Source organism: Harpia harpyja, chromosome 1, assembly GCF_026419915.1.
Source record: "Harpia harpyja isolate bHarHar1 chromosome 1, bHarHar1 primary haplotype, whole genome shotgun sequence".
NCBI classification, from domain to species: domain Eukaryota; kingdom Metazoa; phylum Chordata; class Aves; order Accipitriformes; family Accipitridae; genus Harpia; species Harpia harpyja.
Window position 1 is genome coordinate 58,149,865 of NC_068940.1, and position 16,570 is coordinate 58,166,434.

The following is a 16,570-nucleotide window of genomic DNA, read 5'->3' on the forward strand; positions in this document are numbered from 1 at the left end:
GAACCTCTGTGATAACATATTTAAGAAGGGGAAAAGTTGCTGTGTAACAGCAGCCAGAAGAGAGGAGTGAGAATATGTGAGATAAACAACTCTGCAGACACCAAGGTCAGTGAAGGAGGAGGGGGAGGAGATGCTCCAGGCGCCGGAGCAGAGATTCCCCTGCAGCCCCTGGTGAAGATCATGGTGAGGCAGGCTGTCCCCCTGCAGCCCATGGAGGTCCATGGTGGAGCAGATGCCCACCTGCAGCCCGTGAAGGACCCCACGCCGGAGCAGGTGGATGCCCCCAAAGGAGGCTGTGACCCCATGGGAAGCCCGTGCCGGAGCAGGCTCCTGGCAGGACCTGCGGACCCACGGAGAGAGGAGCCCAGACTGGAGCAGGTTTTCTGACAGGACTTGTGACCCCATGGAGAGAGGAGCCCACACTGGAGCAGTCTGTGCCTGAAGGACTGCAGCCTGTGGAAAGGACCCACGCTGGAGCAGTTCGTGAAGAACTGCAGCCCATGGGAAGGACTCACATTGGAGAAGTTCGTGAATGACTGTCTCCCATGGGAGGGACCCCACAGTGGAGCAGAGGAAGAGTGAGGAGTCCTCCCCCTGAGGAGGAAGGAGCGGCAGAGACAACGTGTGATGAACTGACCACAACCCCCATTCCCCATCCCCCCTGTGCCACTCGGGAGGTAGAGAATTCAGGAGTAAAGTTAAGCCTGGGAAGAAGGGAGGCGGGGAGGAAGGTCTTTTTAAGATTTGGTTTTATTTCTCATTACCCTACTCTGATTTGATTGGTAATAATTTAAATTAATTTTTCCCCCAGTTGAGTCTCTTTTGCCTGTGACGGTAATGGGCAAGTGACCTCTCCCTGTCCTTATCTTGACCCACAAACCTTTCATTATATTTTCTCTCCCCTGTCCAGTTGAGGAGGGGGAGTGATAGAGCAGCTTTGGTGGGCACCTGGCATCCAACCAGGGTCAACCCACCACAGTGTAAGACCTGCAAACAGAAAAGACACTAATTTGACAAATTTATCATTTGTAACACATTAGCTTAATGGCCACATACCAATGTTTCTGGTACTTTTTCTCTCAATATTAGTGATAAATCAACTTGATTGGTCTATTTTTCTAACCTTTAACCAGAAGACGAGTGTTTGTATTAAAGACATTCAGGTCTGATTCAGAAAGCATTCCTGGAAACAAAAACAAACAGCTCTGTTAGCAGGTGGAATTAACGAAGCTGTTTTCCTGCAGAGCTCTACCCTCCATCACCACCAAACTTGTACTAAAGGCCCAGCTTTTTCCTGCCCACTCCTCTGCAAAAAACCAGCCGAAGCAAAAATACAGACAATCCCAACAACTGTCCTGGCTTCTGGAGTGGGTGACAGACGGGCTCTACCTGCCTCTCCTTCAGCCCCAACTTGGGTCTCCCTCCTCTCCCCAGCCCCTGAGACCTGTAGAAACTTAATTATCTCACAGACAACTACTCCTCTCTGTTTCACTTGAAATTAGCCAACAGCTTCAAAAGTAATTAGGTAAGGGAGTGACAGCGCAATTGGAGAAGTCTGATCAGCCCAGGAAGATAGGCTATAAAAAACATTATACACAGCCTCACTGATTTAATTGATTACTCACATGAGGGAATTCCCTCATGTGTACAGATCTGCAGAATTAGGTGTTACAGTATTTCAAAAGCCATTACAAAAACATAACAGACATCTAATCAAAGTGACTTCAGTGGGAACAGGACCTGATCTAATATATAACACAACACTACTCGCTTTCCAGCTCCATTCTTCCTAATTAGTATTTCGTCATACAGAGTCCAGCGTGTTCTCATTCTGGTGGAAAACTTTAGTTACAAATGAAAAAAAAAAGTTTACATTTTCTGTATGGATTTTGTGACAGATTTCCAGCTTACTAGTAAATCTGGTATGAATTTTTTCCTCCCATGTTAACGGAGGCATCAAGTGTATAATTTTTCTTCAAGAAGCAAAGAAATTCATAGAGGTGAAAACTTAGTGTCATGAAGAATGGACTAATTTAAATAGCAAAGTACAAAAAAAAAAAAAAATCTCATTTATATTTTTCATTTTTAAATTCCTGATGCAATTGAAGTATATATTCCTGTAAAAGTCAGATAACGTATTTGACAGAGCTTTCCCAGTGTATTGTAATTTTTTCATTATGCAACTAGCTCTGTAAAATGGTTTAATATTAATAAAATTAAACATTCATTTAATTAGTCTTTTATAATACAGAATTTCACAAAATAATTTTTGTGATTATTTCAGCCAGTTTCTCTGTTGGCTTTAAAGAGATGGGCCACGTTTTGAGAACAGACTTAAATTTCCCAGTAAAATAAAAATATCTGTGCATGTCAAAATGAAAGTATTTCCGCATGTTATGCAAGGGCAAAGCTGCAAAATACTATCGAAGCAATGTAGGTGCCCAGTATGGAAATCCTGAAAGTTAAAAGCATATTTGTATATTACCAATAGGAATTATAAAGCCTTTCATCTCAGATTTTTTTAAAGGCCCATGAGTTTGTAGCTGACAACAGCCAGCAGAGCAAGAAGAGATTTTGAAGTGGCATCAAAACTCCAAAGGCACCCAGCGCAGACATTGTTTCCGATGTCATCAACATTCCGTTCTCCAGTACAGAGAAGGGCTTGCGCACGCGGGTATGGATCCACGTAAAACTTTTCAGTTCCTCTGAAGTGAATTCAGCCTAGGTCTGATCTCGCATGTCTTGGATGCGAGAGAAAGACTCCTGTTGACTTCAACAGATTTTGAAGCAGATCCTGTCCCATTGGATCATCTGAGGTTCTTTTAAATTCCTAAATACTCTAGGTTAGATGGAAAGCACCATCTTCACAGCCTTCCACTTCTGTGATATAATGGGAAGAATGGCAAACTTATCGAATTTCCTTGCAAGTGCTTTTTTCCTAATAACTTGAATGATAGCGTTGTTCAGTTGTGCTGTTTTTTAATGCACATCTTTGTTTCTGCTGGTGCCCTCAAACCCCCTTGTGCTTTCCCAAATGCATAGTTATTCCCTTACAAGGCTGGCAGATAATAAGCAAATACAGAGAATTGTTCCTTCAATTAAACTGGTGCTGGAAATAGGGACTGACGTAAACAGGAAGAGGGAATTATGCCAGAAATTAATCTATTTCTTAATTTCTCTATTAAGATATAACTATCATCCCAGCCAATATATTTATTACTCTAATTAAAAGACATTAGGAGGGCAAGGGCTCCAGTTCACAGCTCCACCTCTCCTCCTACCACTGCCTCCCATCTGCTGCCTTTGCCCGGACCACTAGCACCTAATCTGAGGGTCTACAGGACAAGTTGCCGGGCAGGGGTGGCAGGGGGGCGTGTATGAGTTTCCTGCTTGCAGGTTGGCTAACCACCATGCCTTTTGCATCCGAATGGATTTTGGTGGATCTGTTGGCTCTTCTGCCTACCAGACAAATATATGAGAAGAGTTGCAAAGTTTGAAACACACTCTTTACATCTTTTTGTTTATCGTTAGCGAAAAGAAAGGCAATGCGAGTGCATAAGGTACGGTATAAAACAAAGGGGTTGCAAAATGCTTTATTTTGGATATGTGAAAAGACTTTTGGCTGGGAAGTAGCTTTCAGTACAGGTTCTACCTGTGCATGCTGTTTTCTAACAAATAATTCCTATAACTGATTTTTGTTGTTGTTTATTTTTGCACAAGAACTACACTGCAGAAGAATGTATGAAAGGTTTCTGTATGTTGAGCCCTAAATAAACCACAGGTAACAACTCTATGCTAAGTGTTTGGCATAGGAACACCAATAAATCTTTTTTCCATAAGTAACTTCTGTGATTAAAACGATGAACTCCACATGTGATAAACTCTTAATTAAAAGCTTTTTTTTTAATAAAACATTGCTGTGTGTCTTAATGTAAACACACAGCATACTACAAAAAGCGCATATGCTATAGTGGCCACAGATAAACCAAATATAATGTAAAGCTCACACTGAAGCTGATTTTTATAAGCAATGGATCAATGTAAGCCCTCTTCCCTAATGAAGGACTAAATCCAAAGCAAAACGGTAACATGCTGTTCTTTGTCTATTCTAGAGAAGACCTTTTAAAAGCCAGAAATGACTTGCAGGAGCCACCATGTACTAGAGCACTAACTCCTTTCTAACTGAGACCTTGTTTTGATTGTGCCATAATATTTTCTTTTGGCTGCATTTCTACCTTTTCATTCCAGTCTTTTATAGCCTGCACTGAGATTTGGGCGCCTGAATGAGGCTAACTTTTCTATATTGGTTGTAAATTTACAGGAGAGAAAAGGGTGCTCTGAAATACCACTAGGAGCGTGACTTTGTTGACTATACAGGGTATATGTAGGGAAACTAATTTAAGAAACTAAATTAGGTACGTAAACATAGGGCTGTGAATAGTGCTCAGGCCTCCCCATTTGGAAGGGTCCTGCACACCCTGTACCCGTTAAGTCTTCATACTGCTAACAAATACTGGCACTTATCTCAAATGCCTACATGCAACTCAAAACGCTTATCTGCAAGGTCAAGTAAATGCCCTTGCAGGTACATACTGTTCATTGCCATAGACTAAATCATGCATCTGATTTGCTTTTCCTGAAGTAGTCCATGCTGAGACTGAGAGGCAAACAAAATTTTTTTTCTAATAATGACAATAAAAGGAGAAAAAAAGTGTCTAGTAACAGCTGGAAATACTGTTATAAACTTAGTTCAACATGTTTTCCATAGGGGATGAGGAGAGGGGAGGTGGGGCAAGGGACAGAGGAATGACTTTCTTCAATTTTAAAAGTATTTTGTTTTTTTTCCTCCATACATAGAGGAGAGTAGTAGAAACAGAGCCAAAGGTGCATTTTCAGTTAATGGATTTTGTCAATAAAGGTAGGTGATACATCTAATAGACAGCACTTTGTGACAAGTACTTAAGATTTGCATCATTTTGGTACATCTGAATACAGCTGTCCACGTAGACTGAGGACCAAACTTATCTTAGCCAGAAGACTCCCCTGAGGAGACAAAACATCACAGCCAGTTGAATATGCTGCAGCAGGTACTTAATTTACTTTCTTCCTGCTGTCATGTCAGCTACCTATTTCTGGCAGGATTCTTGGTGGGAGATATTTAATACAACCTCCAGGATCCTCTGTGTGTTGTATGTAAGGGCCCAAATTCGTTAAGACACTTAGGTACCAGTGAGAGATGCACTTGTTTAAAACTTGGGAAGATTCATCACCACAGATGAACTTGAAAGTGCTGCAAAATAGATCCTTCTGGTGCCCAAGTAAGATATGGTTTTGCTCATAAGTTAAACAGGTATTATGCACTCTGCTTTACTAAAACAAACCCTATTCTCAATCCTTTTGATACCCCTTCTGCTATTAAACATGCCCTTCCTTTTGAGTCTCTTTGGCAATCCTACAATGACCTGCATCATCTTTTGGGGGGACACTTAATTTAGTTTTTAGACTGGCGCCTAATTGAAATACCTTTTTTTTTCCAGAGTAATAAAAAGAAACTACCAAATACCTCTGAAGATGTACTTACCTGATGCAATAGCTGCAAAATTCAAATTATTGTCATGTGAAATGTCAGGTCATGAACAGTTATCATAAGCTAGAACACTCAAGGATTACTTTTCACCAAAGAGTCTTCCTGTGACTCTTCACCACATTTTGTGAGACTGTATGCACCATATATAGCACATACATCCAGGAAAGTTTCACACTGCATTTGGTGTATAATACCACTGGTTTGCAGCTACAGAGAGATGAAAGGAGGAGTGGTGTTGGACATGGTCACACAAATTCTCAGTTGTCATCATCAAGAGGCTGCATGTATTTCCTCAGCAATCACAGCACTGCTTAATTTGCACAGAGGCTCAAAATTCCCCCCAGAAAAACTGCCAGTGCCCAAGGCTCTCACTGGCTGTTACAAAGTGCAGAACTTAACACAGAAAGCATACATCCTCATGAAACTGGAAGAACATAATGACCTATTACATACATGACTGTTCACTGAATTCCTACTCTTCAGAGAATTAAAGTTATTTGGATGATTAATAACAAAGAAAAATGTAGAAGCAAACACACAAACAAAAGCCCCAACCATATCAACATTTCAGTGACAGAAATAACACTAGATAAGCTTTAATGCACATTCTGGCTCTCTTTCATAACGCATGACAATTCAGAAGACTAAGCTGTGCAGGAAGATGCATACAGCAGCAGTGTGTTATGCATGCATATAATCTCACAGGTTCGCCTAATAAGTGGTTAGCACCAGTCATACATTCCTGCATCTCACGCATTAGTGTCTACTGTGATGGCTGATTTGTGTGTCGTGATGACTCAGAATTAATTCAGTTAGAAGCTGCAGGTTTCAGAAAATGCCTTGTGAGGGTGAGTGGTTGATGCATTCTGCGCTTTGCCTACGCATGGATGCGTGCAACTGCAACGTTACAGTTGCCGGCTGCTCCCAGGACCTCCTTGCTATGGTCTTGTAATTACCATGTCTTGATTCAATAAGAATTCTTGGGCAGGCCACACAAAACAAAACCAACACTGACATCAGATGGATACTTAGGAGGTTACAAAAAAAGAAAACAAAACATAAACAACAGAAGATCACTTCAAATGAAGCTTGATTGGACGTGTTGTTGAAAAGGTGCTCAAATTACCTGAACCACTTCGTTTGATCTTAAACATGGACCGGGGGCAGCTGCAACGAGCTCCGAGCTTTGCCACATTCCATTATATGAATGGTAGTGAATTTATAATGGAATGGTATGGATGGTTTTTATAATCAGAAAAACACACTGACCTTAACACTACACAGGTGGAGCAGCATAATGACCCGCCAATTGTAAGCGCATCAATTCCTGGGGAAAAGTTCAATGAGGTTAACTCAGCATGTAACCAACATAAGTGACATTTTAAAACATTGTTTTTTCCACCAAAACTTGTCTGTCTTTGCCAACATTTTATTAATTGATTTGTTTCACTGTTCCGTACTGAGCATCTCTTACTGATGTTAACAATGTACTCTACATTATGTTCCAGTAGAGCTAGACGTTGTCATACACTTCAGCACTGAAATACACGTGTTTAAAAAATAAGAACAGTGTTAACTACAATAAACTTTTCAGACTGTATAAGATTAAGCATCATATTCATTTAACTTAGGAAGAAACTGAAAGAACACGAAAGACACCATCAGTGGATCTTCAGCTTCATTGCAAAATTCTCACACTGAGTGAGCTTAGGTAGGTGACAGCCAACCAGCATTTCCACTCCCATCAATTTATTGATAACCTGGGATATTCATGGTGACCAGCCACAAAGGAAGTAAATTTCAGTGTACCATATTGGAACTGACTAGGTATCCAACATAGTTCGAACAGTCCAATATCAGACCACAAAATACAGTGAACAAAACTCTGCTTCTCTAATCAACCTCAACCAGTTTTAAGAAATCCACACATTAAAAAATTATACAGAGAGAAGCAATGAAACAAAGAGAAACTTAAATCTTAATCAGGGAGAGCTAATCAGCAAGGACAGAAGGCTCTCCAAACATGCAATAATAAAACATTAAAAAAAAAAAAAAAAAGTGAAAGACATCTACAATTCAGCCACAACAGCAACATTTATGACATCTGTATTTCAGCTCATTCTCCCTCCTTCTCTTTTGTGACCAGGGCACATTGACACTTTACAGCTCCTCCACAGAACTAGCAGGGAAAGCACCTCAGCAACAAGACAGTCCTATACCCCCATCTCCCCACGTTGCACACCTCTGGAGACTGTGGTCCCACCCTAACGTTCATCCCCACCATCAGTTTCTGCTGTGTGCTCAATGACAGCTGAGAAGGTAAGAAAAAGTCTTTTAACAAAATGACTGAAACCACTACTAAAATTGTCAATTCAACGAAAGCACAAAAATCAAGGGAACCAAAAGTGATGGACAAGGTAGTGGATTTAGGAAGACGTTCTACTGTTCAGAAATGTTCAGCTAGAAAAAAAGATTTGTAAAACAAAGCAATGCCATTTGATCATACTCCCCTGAGATTAAAAGGTTTTCAAAACATGTAATAGCCATGAAATTAAACAAAATAGAAGTATACATTGCTTTGTCATGTCCCTCTGCCTTTCAAAAGGCACTAAATCTCATGGACATAATCCATTTTAGTCCCAAATTTACCAACTGCCTGTAGTCTGGTGGCCCTTTGCTTTTATTGTAAAAGAGTATTTACACTGGAAATAAAGCAGGGTGATCCCAAAGTTGGGCAAAGAGCCACATCATCTTTAAAGACAATCTCAGAGAAGTTAATCCACACGGACACTTTTTTCAGCTGTCTGTTAGGAGCACACACAACAAAAACTCTTCCAAATAAGCAGGACTGGAAAACCACTTCTCACAACCACAGCCACCATGAATTTTCTTCAGCCACACAGAAGCTGGTTTTAGACTTCATACCTTCACCCATAGCAAAAAGTAATACACTACAGTATTTTCCTTAAAGTCTCAGCTGTTAGTGATTTGAGATAAAAGCACAGGTCTCCTCCTAATCCAATTCTAGTGCAGCTTTCAGAGAGAGAAAGTTTCATTCTCCATAGGCAATGTGAAAAACCCACAGCTCCACTCCTACCTTCAAAGCCACCCACACCGTACCTACCACCAGGTTATGCAGACCAGGAATGCTGCAAGACCAAAGTAGAACTCCGGAGCAAGGAAGAGCACCCAGACACGCATCCCCCCGCCTCCTGCTGCGCTGAGCATGGCTGCAACGGACAACATAACCCCAAGGTGTTGCAATAAATTAAGTTCTCTCCCCCCTCCTTCCTCAAAGCATCTCAGCATTACAGACCTCAAGTCACTTAGTTTGTGAATGGGAAGCAAAAATAAACTGATATACCTATCTACCTACACTGCCTGGCTCACACATCATGCAAAGCCTATACTGAGTCACCACAAGCATTTTTCGTAGAGATAGGATATGTTGTGATGCCGTCACAGATTTAACCCAGAAAGAACAACATTGTTCAGGGTTTAGAGCAAGCCTGACAGAAGCTCCAGCTGCCATCGCCCCATCTGGCCACAAACACCCCACAGGGCAGCAGAGCTCCAGTGCTGAAACGTGGCCGGGGCTCTGGCCACCTGCAGTGTATTTACACCCCTGCTCCAGGACAAGTGGCACATGTACCTGTATGTGTTCAAACTTTAGTGGCGATAGATAGGAAAAGTGCAATCTTACATACGAATAGATTTTCTTAGGGGTACATTTATGTTAAATGAAGTGCTTCAGAAATGTAATTACGGTTGAAGTGCACTTCAGGTAAATTGGAGAGTCTGTGATCAGATAGACTATCATTGCTCTGATGAACACTGTTTTCTGGATTTCTTTGTTGCCTGTCTCTGGTCATCTATGAACTCCTGTCCTTACATTCAGATTGCACATTTCCTGGCACTCTTGTTCGGTTTTCACATGGCGCTCGAACAGCATTTGCCCTCTCCTCCTCAGTCCATGACAGGGTCTGTCAGCTGCTATTGCAATAAAAGTCTAAAAAGCACTTACCTGAATAAATGCATACACAAACACATCATCTCAAGGGCCAGGAATATCAGTAGTATCATGTTTTGAACATGTATGATAAAGGGGTGAGGGGAACAGACTAAAGAATACAGGAGCTGTGCTGTTTGTGTCGAGACTACTCACGGCCTGAGTACCCATTTGTTTTCTGGCTGGGAACAACAGAGTTTTTCAACAAAATCAGCCCTGCATCCACGGAAGATGAGTAGTTTCTTCTGAGCTCTCTGTACAAGATTAGCATGATCCAGGAGAAAAGTGAAAAAGTAGGGAGGAAAGTCCACTAGGCTGTGGAGTTTTCCTAATCTATTTCTTCCCTAAAAACACTGGTGCATTCCAAGTTGATTCAACTGATGTTTACTACCTCCCTGATCTCTGTTTTTACCTCTCTCACCTCTTCTAACACCTTCTCTTTTATCACCCATCACTCAACATTAAGGTTTCTTGTTTGCTATCCAGCTGACAAGCCCAGCTGTGCCTCAACCCCTCTCCCTTCAGGCTTCTTATTTATCTCATTCATTTCTGCTATTATTCCATCTCCCCTTCTCCTCCTCCACTTTTCATTTCCTTCTGGTTTGTCCCTCTCCCTACAGAAGCCATTGCTAGTCTCTGCAGCTGACACTGGACCCCCATCCCGCCTCTTAAGTAGTGTCTGAGTACATTCTGGTTTTTCTGCTTATCATACAAGTGTATTATCATCATCATTATGCATGCCATGCCCTGCCTGAAATGATCCTAAGACTCATATCCTGCTGGTACCTGCCATCTTGCTTCAAGTCCCTACTCAAAAACACTTTTTGCAGTAAGTGTTTAGGAAATAAAATATAAAACCCTGATCATGGTAAAGCTGGCATGCAAACAGCTAAAATCAATACCTGTTTTACATGTCTACATACATGTGCACACATCTACTTGTACATGATTACATTTCTACTGTATCCTTGCCTCCTGCTGCTGCCCATGCTTTCTATATTGCTTGCTCTTTATCCCATGAACTGTTCAGTGCCTTGGGGCAGTTTGTATAATAATTAGCCCAACAGATCTCCAGTCATGACGTGCAGTACTGGTTAGTAACAGCTCAGTCTTTGCAACAAAACCCAACGAAGGCTGAAAAATTATTTCACTCAGTGGTCAACAGTTTGTTTCTAGAGACAGCGAATACTTGTGCTCAGTATGACACCACTTGCATGGGGGTTGATCTGGCAGCACAGAGAACAGACAACTAACTGACCAAATACTGAGCCACCACTTCAGACTGAAATGGAGAACCACACCCAGCCATGCTAACAGAAAAGACAACATGCTTTTCTGTCAATAAACAATTCTGTCAACAGTAACAGAACAGCAGGTATGTTTTTCCTGCAGATATGCTTGTCTGTTCCTCTGTCACTCTCTTCTTCGTTCGCCCCTGCCAGCATCAGCCCCAATATGCTGTTAATTAACAGCTGCCTGCTGCATGGTTTAAGCATCGTCTTTGCACTGAAGGGATCGGAACGACATTGAGGAGAACAGAATGACTTTTTTTTTTTTAACCTCCACAGATTGCTATTTGAAAGGTTTTTCAGTTTTTATAAGGATCAGAGAAAAAAAAAAGGTAGTACTGGTTATTTATGCTAGAAGTGTTTGTTCCTTCTATCTCAACAAACAAAAACACGTAAAAGAAACTCCTGTATTTTTCAATTTTGCTAGTTACACCTGCTAGCTGAAGCTACTATTTTAACACACCTCACTACAGCAGGAAATATATAAAACCCCTTAGAATAAATACTCAGTTTTGTGACTGCAAGACAAATACTAACAAATTCTCATGTGTAAATTAGCTAAATATCTCACAAACCAGTATACAAATTAGACATTTTCTTCTCCCTTCAGTAGACAAAAAGAAAACGAATGTAATGTCATTAGAAAAATAATTAATATGTTAATTGAGGATTTTAATTGCCCAGAGACAAATCTCAGTTGCCTTGAAATCTGGTTCAAAATCAGAGTTACATCTGTTGTAGAAAGCACTCTAGCTTTTTCAAGTAAAGGCACAAAATCTGTACATACTAATATAAAATGAAACCTCTGATTGTCTTACACCAAAGGCAAATTAAAAAGATAGCAACATCTTCATGTCATTTGCAGGTGAGATCTTCCATTTGCTAATCTACAAATCTACCACATTGTTCTCAATTTGCAGCCCAGTCTTGGAAGGCATCAGGTAGTAATATTAACAACAAACAGCTGACATTATTATAAATGCTATATTATAAACTATATTATCTGGGGGTTGGACTGGATGATCTCTAAAGATCCCTTCCAAACCATTCTGTGATTAATGTGAATTAAATGTGGATACATTAAGATGAAGTTTATAACCTCAGTCCTGAGCCAAGACCCTCCATGAAGCAAGGAGACATATGAGCATAGAACAAAATCTGTAATTTCTGCCCCCAACAAGGCGACATCTCAAACACATGCCCACTATGACCTTGAGATGAACAGAGACTGAAGAGAAAATGAGACGGCATTCACTACCGTAGTAAGCTCTGGTCTCAGTATAGACCCCAACTGTTCCATCAAAATTTCCATAGGCACTGCAGAAAGGAGTTTTAAAAAGAGGAAAACAGGATGATATAGTATTTCCTTTGCCTGACAAGCAGGAAGGACAGCAAGGAAGAGCCTGTGAAGATTAACTGAAAGGCGGGGCAAGCGTTCCAGGGATGTTGGCAATGAAGGCTGATCAACAGCGGTGCTGAACTCCTGGTGTGGAAGGGAAGATGGTAGGAAGGGTGTCCACAGGTCATGAATTCCTCTGAAGATTAGCAGCTGTTTGATATATTCTGCAGAAATAGGAGCCAACAAAGCAAAAAGAGGGCAGAGAGAGAGAAAATACAGTCGGAGGAACATGCTCTGTAGGCAGAGGATGCTTCCAGCAGTACTGTGGATAAAATGAGGCACATCCATTCCTACAAAGGATATTGCAGTAACTGAGGCCCCAGGGAATGAAATGCTGGACAACAACGAGCTGCAGAACTCCAGAAAGCTTCTCCTGCAGAGCCCATCTCAAACAATCAATTTATTTCCAGCATCACTTCCTATCTTCAACGGAGGGATCAAGTTCTGAAAGAGCACGAAATTCTTCTTGCTTTGATGAGCCTCTGGTAAACTAGGCTTCTCAGCAACCTCTTCTTCGTCCTCTGGATTTTGTCAGGCTATTCACCAAACTCCTTGGCTGTATATACAACACTACAGCTACTGACAGCACACAATGAAAACTAAAGCAAGTTGGTATATTGCACCAACAGGAAAGGTCTCAGTTAGGGGGGTTGATGTTTCTGCATCACCCACATTAGTTATCCCCTTATGTGGTGAAATGATGCATACGTCCATTTCTATATAATATTTTGGTTAGCAATTACATTTTTCAGAAGTGGTCCGTAGATATTTTTGATTACTTGTACCACTTTTTTCTTTTTCTTATGAAGTAAATTTCATGCTGACAAGAGGCATTTGCAGTTCAATCACTGGGCACAAAAGACTTCTGCAAGTTGTGGGACAGTTGCAGGAACAGCAGCTGCCAAACTCCTCCTAGGGCTCTGCCACTGGGACTCACCGCTGGCCTGAGTAGAAAACATTTTGCTTGATGAGGTGGAACTGTGTACACCACCACATCTTCAGATGGAGTTATTTCTCATTGCTCCACTGGCTCCAATATACTATAATTAACAACTGGTTGAAGGGACTGGCTTCGAGTCTTCAGTCTCTCCCTGACAATCGTGACTTTCCTAGTGATGTGGATACTTGGCAGTACACTGACATAAGTAGAAAAACAGCTTAACACAGTCCATCAGCCACTTGTGAAATGAACTTGGATCTGAACTGCGGTCCTAAAGGATCAGTGGAATACTAACATCTGCAGATGAGTTAATGCTTACCAAATGAAGTTTACCACTGAATGAGCTGTAAACATCAAGCACAAGGAAACCAGACCCATCTCCTAAAGAAACAGTCACAAGTTAAGAGTCAGCATTTGCATCCCTTATCCTGTCTCTGTAACCCTGTACTTGCAAATACAATTTCAGGGTCTATCTAGAAGCATCCTTTTGCTAGAGCAGAAAGAGATGAGGGAATAGAGAAGACTTGAACAAACAGCACACATGGCAGTCATGCAGTAAACTATTATGGTATTTTGTATTCGAGCAGGATGTTAAAGCTATTAGACTTACAGCAGGAAAAGGTACAAAACAGAAAACTTTATTTAGCACTGTCTAAATGCCATTAGTCCCCTCTGACTGCAAAACACCACTAAAGCCTGTGTCTGCAAAGCAGCATGCTTCAAGTATAACAAATTGCTGTTGGACCTCTCTGGAGCTGCCAATCTCCTCAACTCATCTGATGAATTGTGACACAGATACAGCCAACTCTGTTAGCAACACCAGCAACACCTTACCCCAAATTGTTCAGTGCAATGATCAGTATTTACAAACTACAGCTTACATTTAATTGGAAAAAAAAAAGGGGGGGGGGGGGGATTAAGCAGCAAGCCCAGCAATAACAAGCTTCTACCGTAAATGATAAATACCAGACCCTTTTACTCCTGTTTCTAAACCACCACTGGAAATCTTAAGGCTACACTGCCACGACACTAACTCTCCTAACTGCTATGCAGGCAGCAGACAAGGCTCAGCATCCTTATTATTTCAATGGAATTACCCTGCGCCCCACTTTCATCCTCTTTTCACTACAGATATAGCCACATGCTATAAAACAACAAACTGGCACTATCTATGCCAAAGTCATGAATTTATTACTACATTAAATGCTGGGTTTGGATAGTTTACTAAACATGGAGGTTACGTTAAAGAGATGTTTGAGAGGTGGATCCACTATATAAAAGGATTTTGCAAGCTCTGGGTCAGGCTGTGATACACTAGACTTTTATTTGCTTTCCCATACACACACAAGCAAAGGTTAACATAACAGCATCTCTCTGAGTCATATTTAGAATTGCACCATTCACTTCTTCAAAGCAATATTCACAGACCAAGTTGTTATAGAAGATATAAAAAGGAAAAGACCGAAAATATTTTTCTTTTCCTCCTTGGAAAGTAAGTTCTCAAATCAGAAGCATTATATCTGCTAACTGGTTGGCTCCAGCTTGCTCTGCATAAAACCTCTCAGGGAGCACCTGCACCAAGTCTCAACAGGCATGTTCTTGGGAACCCAAAAAGTAGATAACCAGTGTCATCTCTGAAGTTACAAGCAAGCTAAATATCTAGACAAGCTGAAATTTTCTACACAGATAAAATGTAAAACCACGATGATTACTGGATACTGGTAATCACTAATTATTTATCCAGCAGTCCCCTTTCACAGCATTTCAAGCTGGCTATAAGGAAAAGAGATTTTTATAGTAAAAGTGATAAATAGGATAATCAATCAGGCAGGTAAAAAAGGCGACACTAGGCTTTATAAAAGGCCACTGGAGAAGGCAAGTGCTATTTCTCATATGGACAGACTTGAGAAGGACACATTGAGAAAAGCAGGACACATTCACCAGAGGAAAACAACAGCTTATCTTCATAGCGACCTGCCCACAGAGACAACAGCCCAGTATGTCCTACCTAGACCACTAACTTCCCACTACTTGCCATGCACCATCTTCTAAATGGAAAGAGCAAGATGAAACACGGTTTTAAAAGTGGGCCACCTAGATAATTCCCATCCAAACAGGGTCAGACCAGCAGTGTTCCATCTTCTGAAGTATCCCAGACGGTCTTCAATACATGACCTGGATGAAAACCAGTTACTTGCAATTGATTATGTCCTTTTATTTTCAGTAAGGCCTAGGAAGTAATAGGGTGAAATTCCTGTACCGCATAAGTTGATTATAATTTGTTATTAACTTCTACGGTGAAACATTGGCCCCATTAATTACGCCTTGCTTCCCCATTAATTTTACGTATAAAAAGGGGCAGCAATTAATTTAAAAAGAAAATCAAAGCAAGTCTTACTTCTGTGTGACAGTAGTTGATTTTTTAAGAATTGAAATTAAATAACTAAAACTCTCTAGAAAAATAGATATCAAAGATATGAAAAGGGGAACATTTCCAGCTCTGCCCTCCATACTGTTATTTTCCATACTGGACTAAGAACAAGAGGCTAAGTCAAAATAACTTCTGAGTATAATCTTTTCCAAAACAACAGTTATTTACTTGACTACATTTCATCATTTCTGTAACCCTGAGAATTTAGAGGACAGTCTTACCCAAAAAGGTAAGCAAATATGTAACGAAATTATTTTTTTTTGCAGAGGAACCAAGTGATTTACTCTTCCTGGACCTGCTTAACATCACTTAAAACACCTGCAGTGCCATGAGGAAGTGTCCTGGTTTCAGCTGGGATAGAGTTAACTGTCTTCCTAGTAGCTGGTATGGTGCTATGTTTTGAGATCAGTATGAGAAGAATGTTGATAACACGCTGATGTTTTCAGTTGTTGCTAAGTAATGTTTAGACTAAAGTCAAGGATTTTTCAGCTTCTCATGCCCAGCCAGCAAGAAGGCTGGAGGGGCACAAGAAGTTAGCATAGGACAGAGCCAGGGCAGCTGACCCAAAGTCGCCAACGGGGTATTCCATACCACGTGGCGTCCCATCTAGTGTATAAACTGGGGGGAGTGAGGGTGGGGGATCGCTGCTCAAGGACTAACTGGGTGTTGATCGGCGGGTGGTGAGCAATTGCGCTGCACATCATTTGTACATTCCAATCCTTTTATTATTGCTGTTGTCATTTTATTAGCGTTATCATTATTAGTTTCTTCTTTTCCGTTCTATTAAACCGTTCTTATCTCAACCCATGAGTTTTACTTCTTTTCCCGATTTTCTCCCCCATCCCACTGGGTGGGGGGAGGGAGGGAGTGAGTGGCTGCGTGGTGCTTAGTTGCTGGCTGGGGTTAAACCACGAC

General features: G+C 41.1%; 1 protein-coding gene across 4 annotated transcripts in view; it reads right to left on the minus strand.

Annotated features, from left to right (window-relative positions):
• The window catches only part of HECW1 (HECT, C2 and WW domain containing E3 ubiquitin protein ligase 1), a 279,914-nt gene that overhangs the window by 206,826 nt on the left and 56,518 nt on the right, over nucleotides 1-16,570 (minus strand). The window contains exon 2 of one of the 4 annotated variants that reach the window (XM_052795679.1): nucleotides 6,857-6,914. The exons of the other annotated variants lie outside the window; for them this stretch is intronic. Within the exon in view, the coding sequence (XP_052651639.1) occupies nucleotides 6,857-6,883 (27 nt within the window). The 5' untranslated portion in view covers nucleotides 6,884-6,914. The remainder of the gene's footprint in view (nucleotides 1-6,856; nucleotides 6,915-16,570) is intronic. 4 annotated transcript variants of the gene reach the window in all.